The sequence below is a fragment of the Coenobita brevimanus genome, unplaced genomic scaffold (assembly GCF_032717465.1).
Source record: "Coenobita brevimanus isolate Jiangsu-jjx unplaced genomic scaffold, ASM3271746v2 jjx.HiC_scaffold_3623, whole genome shotgun sequence".
Taxonomy (NCBI): domain Eukaryota; kingdom Metazoa; phylum Arthropoda; class Malacostraca; order Decapoda; family Coenobitidae; genus Coenobita; species Coenobita brevimanus.
Genome location: NW_027644667.1, coordinates 15408 through 21092, shown reverse-complemented (window position 1 = coordinate 21092; position 5685 = coordinate 15408). Strand labels below are relative to the sequence as shown.

General features: G+C 43.3%; 1 protein-coding gene across 1 annotated transcript; it reads right to left on the bottom strand.

Annotated features, from left to right (window-relative positions):
- Positions 1-379: 379 nt before the first annotated feature.
- On the bottom strand, positions 380-5481 carry LOC145390216 (uncharacterized; the record flags this gene model as incomplete). Its single annotated transcript, XM_080265218.1, has 2 exons — positions 5323-5481; positions 380-4362 (listed from the first exon to the last, which is right to left on the bottom strand). Coding segments are annotated over exons 1-2 (4142 nt in total), but the record flags the coding sequence as incomplete, so codon positions are not given.
- Between the last annotated feature and the right edge of the window lie 204 nt (positions 5482-5685).

Here is a 5685-nt window from a genome sequence, read left to right as displayed (position 1 = left end):
TATATTTTCTTATCAATTTATAGTCATGATATATCTAATTACAGGTGTTGTACCAATTAATATTAACCCATACAAATTACAATTCCCCTTAAAGTAAATTATTTCAACATGAATGAATATCACCCGGAAAATTAATATGCAAAGTATATATCAACACCATTATTCTCCTAATCTACTAAGGTAGTCAGCTCCTACATTATCAGATCCTTTAATAAATCTTATGTTCATGACATATGGCTGCAATATCAGAGCCCATCTCATTAGTCTGCCATTTAAAGTCTTAGAAGTCTGTAAGTAGGAAAGGGGCTTGTGATCAGTCTCAAGAATGAATTGCCTACCATAAAGATATACTGAAAACTTCTGAACACCCCAGACTAACGCTAAACATTCCCTTTCTATGACGGCATAATTCCTCTCACGTGGCTGCAGCTTGCGACTGGCATACGCGACTGGCCACATCCGTCCATCCCGCTCCTGCAGTAGTATGGCTCCAAGACCACTGCCTGAGGCGTCGGTGCGTAACATAAACTCCTGCTGTAGGTTGGGGAGAACAAGAACAGGTTTTGTGGAAATATGGTTTTTTAAGCGCCTGAAAGCATAGTCATGTTCTTCTCTCCACTCGAGCTTATTCGGTTGAGTCTTCTTGGTTAGTTCAGTCAAAGGAGATGCTATGGTTGCGTAGTGCGGGATGAATTTTCTGTAGTAGCCACTTAACCCCAAAAATGACCTCAGTCCTTTCTTAGTGGTGGGTACAGGCGCGTTGACTATCTTCTCCACCTTATCAGCCATTGGCCACATGGTCTCTCCACTAGTTGTGTGTCCCAGATAATCTAATTTGTGCATACCAAGGTGGCATTTAGTAGGTCTTGCCGTTAATCCTGCCTTTTGAAGTCTATCTAGTACATTCCCAAGTATCTGCAGATGTTCAGTCCAGGTCTTAGACACAATTAGAATGTCATCCAAATAGTGATGAACCCCAGAAACACCCTTAAATACTGAACGCATTAACTTGTTAAAAGTTGCTGGGGCATTAACTAATCCAAAGGCTAATACAGTGAACTGAAACAGACCCTTATCTGTGGGGAAGGCGGTATACTGTTTACTTCCCTCCTCTAAGGGTACCTGCCAATAACCACGACTGAGATCGATCTTGCTGAAAAAGTTATTACCACCAATACTTGCAAATATCTGATCTGGGTCAGTCATTGGTTCACTGTCAAACACAGTAAGGTTGTTTAATTTCCTGAAGTCAAGGCAAATTCTGTTAGAGTTATCAGGTTTCTTAACAACAACCATGGGAGTGGAGTATGGGGAGTTAGATGGTTCAATTATCTTCATCTTTAACATATCATCTATTTCTTGTTTGACTTGAGCTCTTAATGCATAAGGTATCTTATAGGGTTTTGAACGGACTACTTCTTCATTAGTCAAGTTGATCTGATGCTCAATGACTGACGTTCGGCCAGGTATATCAGACATTACGTCATCATATTTAAGTAATAAGTCATTTACTTCCTGCTGTCGATTTGAAGTCAGGTCCTGGCTGGTGTGCACGTTCTTCCAAGTTTCCTTCCTATCCAGGCTCGGTAGTATCAGCTTGTGTAGGTCGGCATCCTCCTCACATTCCACTACAGCTGCAGAACACACCGCTGCACTGACCTTGGAATCATCAGGCCTAGAGACATACCTCTTCAACATGTTAGCATGAAATGTCTTGCTCTTGCCATTTATGGTAATTATGTAATCCATTCCACCCTTCAGTGCCACAACTTTGTAAGGTCCTCTCCACTGCAATAAGAATTTGTTGTGGGCAGTTGGCAATAAGAGCAATACCTGATCTCCTACCTTAAATTTCTTATCTTTAGCTTTCTTGTCATAGTAGTACTTATATCTGGCTTGTGACTTCCTTAAGTTCTCATGAGCAAGCTGGCAAGTTTCTTCTAACTTCTCCCTCAATTCAAAAACATATTGATATGTGGTGCGAACTTCTCCCTCCTTTTCTCTATCCCACAGTTCCCTCAGAATACTGGTTGGTCCCCTGACTGTCCTTCCATATAACAGTTCAAAGGGTGAGAAACCAAGGGTTACCTGGGGCGCCTCACGGTACGCGAATAACACTGCCGGCAGGTACCTGTCCCAGGATGAGGGTTGTTCGGCACACATCTTCTTGAGCATACTCTTCACGGTCCCGTTGAATTTTTCCACCAGGCCGTTTCCCATTGCGTGGTATGGTGTCGTAGGAAGGTGCTTGATCGACAGTAGACGTCGAACCTCATCCATCATTCCTGAGGTGAACTGCGACCCTCTATCTGAAACCAGTTCTTCAGGCACTCCCACTCTGGAAAACATGGTCATTAGGGCCTCTGCTACTTGTTCAGTATCGATGTTGGGTAATGCTGTGGCTTCAGGATAACGGGTAGCATAGTCTACCAGTGTTAAAATATATTTGTTCCCGTTTTCACTCCTAGGCTGTATGGGTCCTATAATATCTACGGCCACACGCTTGAACGGTATATCAATAATGGGTACTTCTCCTAATGGTACTTTCCCAACCTTACCCTTAGGTATAGTCTTTTGGCATATATCACATGACTGACAGTGTCGACGAACATCTTCTCCCATTCCTGGCCAGGTAAAATCTTGCTGAAGTCTTCCTAAAGTCTTACTAGCCCCAAGATGTCCTCCAAACATGCATTCGTGTCCTACTTTCATTACTGCACTTCTTACTTTAGCGGGCAAGACTAGTTGTTTGAATTCTCGTTCATCACCATAATATATCTTATATAATAGTCCATTTTCCATAATTACCTTTGCCTTACCCTTCTTGTCTAACCACTTTCCATCCTGGGCCTTCTCAAACCATCGCTTCAGGGTGACGTCCTCTTCCTGTGCCTTCTTCATGTCGGCTGGAGTCATCCGTAGCTGGTCTGTTAGGTCAAAACTTCGTAGTGTCTGTCGTGGTCGGGAGGTGTGCTTCGCTGCTGCCCTGGTCACCACAGCACTGACAACCTTTTCCTTAAATGGATCATAATCAACGAGCTGTGTAGCATCTGCAAAGTTGCCAATTATGAGGTCATATATAGGAGTCTCCATGCACACAGCGACAGCTCTACCAGAATAGTAAGGGGAGACTATGGTGATTTCAGCTAAGGGATACTTGCACACTTGGGAGTCTATCAGCTTAACTAAACAATGTTTCCCTGTTAAGCACTCCCGTGGTACTAAGCTTTTCCTCACTACCACTGTACTACAGCCTGTGTCTCGTAGTACCTCCACCTCCTTACCACACATAGTACCTCGTGTAGTTGGCATGGCTGCTAGTGCACTCACCACCTCTACAACATGTCCACAGCCCAATACTTCTGCATGCGCACATACATCCCTCTTTTTCTCTTTACTATCATTATATCTTGATTTGGTAGGGCAATCATAGGATTTATGGCCAACTTTGTTGCACTTATAACATTGCACCCCCTTACCAAAAGTTGTAGTGTAAGCAGACCTTCCTGCTCGTTTGAAGTCTCCATCGTCCTTGGTTGCTTCCTGACCTTTGTGGGTGTGCTGGCTATTGGTCCGGGCGTTCTGGTACAATCCTCCGTGGGCGGTGGCATACCTCTCTGCCTTCTCTCTCATGTCATCGAAAGAAAGAGGCATTTTCTCACGAATATACATTTGTAAAGGTTTACCACACATTTTCAGAAATTGCTCCGAGATAAATAAGTTCGTTACACTCTCATAAGTCTTTTCACAGTGCTCCGATAGTTCAATCCACCGGTTAAGGAAGTTACGCAGGCGAGTTAAGTACTGAGCCACATTTTCACCACGTTGTGGACGAGCTGAACGAAACTTCTGTCTAAAACCTTCCTCTGTACATTCAAACCGAAGCAGTAATGCCTTTTTAACCTTCTCATAATCCCCCACCTCATCTTGACCTAAACGAGAGTACACTTCTAAGGCAATTCCTTTTAAGTATGAACCCATAAGGACCGCCCATGATTCTTTTGGCCAACCGGCAGTCTTCGCAAACAACTCAAACCGGCGCAGATAGGCATCTATATCGTCGTTTTCATCATCGAACACTGGTAACTGCGGACCTTTCGCTCGAACACCAGGTGGTGCTGTATTAACAATAGAGTCATGCCTATTCATTGCCTGTAGTCTAGCATGCTCGAGCTGGAATTGTCTATCCTTTTCACGTTCACTGGCCTCTCGTTCACGTTCTTCACGTTCATGTTTACGTTCCCGCTCACGTTCGCGTTCCTGATGTTCACGTTCCTGTTTCTGCCATTCACGTTCGCGCTCCTCACGCTCCTGGATTTCTTTTGCGTGTGCAATTTCTCGTTCACGTGCCTCATGTTCACGCTGTCGATCATCACGTTCACGTTGTCGATCTTCACGTTCACGTTGTCGATCTTCACGTTCACGTGCTTGTTCTTCACGTATAAACGCGTGTAGTTGATCACCCTCATAACCTAATTCACGACCTAAATCTAATAATTCTTTTGTAGACATAGTAAATAACAAATACTAAATTAGAATAACCCAAATAATACCTGCGTAAGCCTGGTCCTGTCACGGTCGCCAAATTGTCATAAAACTCTTAACCGAGCAGTAATATGCTCCCCAGAAATATTATCAATAGAGTTTTATAAGGTTCTTTGCATCATTGCACACTAAATCCTTACTGACCAGGCAAACACAGGTATCATCAAACAAAGTAAAGTTTTCATATCTATATATTCAAAACAAATATTCACAATATTTACAATCAAATAAATTACTTGTCTTTAATGTCGGGTAACTTCAAACCAGCACTTCACCTCTGCCATTGTTAAAGGTACCTCAGACAATTAATAACCTCAAAGTTCGTTATTCTTATTAAAAGTCAGTATACTTAAGCAGAAACAGAGTCTTAAATGCATATTACAAGAATATCAAATAAATTTGTATATTAACGTTAAGTTAAAGTTAATAATGAAGGAATGATTGAGTCGGGAGTCACTGGAGCACGGCCCAGCCTCGGACCACCACACACCTTCCCGCCACCGACCGTAACCTTTCTGTTCCTCACTGACCGCAGCCATTAACTTACTAAATAAATTGAAATCATCACTGATTCACAGCACTGCAACAATTTCTCAAATAAATTCAATTGCACTCGATTCCAAAGTAGAATCACACGGAACGGTATACAGCTGCACTAGACACTCGTGGCGGTGGTGGTTAGTCCGAGCAAGGGCAGGGCTGCCAGGTGACTGCCGACTCGAAGCTGGTGAAATCCCTCCTCACCTCCTATTGGGAAAATGAACTTAACTTTAATACCGACTCGAGAACTAATGAAACATTGATGCATGAAAATGAATCTACATATCCAACAGTCACACGCTGGCTGTGACACAGCGTCTGTGGCACTTTGGAGCTGCGGATTGGGAGGCCTTCAGGGAATCCTTTGATATTGCCAGGAATGATTATTACCTCCATGGTCGGGAGCCATCTGAGTGTGCCTTGCGCATTACGGAAGTTATTCTCTCGGACATGGAAGCATACATTCCTTTCTCATATCCTGTGACTAATGCAAAAAGGCCTTGGTTTAACCACACTTGTTCTAATGCTGTCAGCAACAAGGAGAGGGCCTATAAAAGGTACCGGAGCCAACCCACCCCTGAATCTCGTCTCTTATATGTT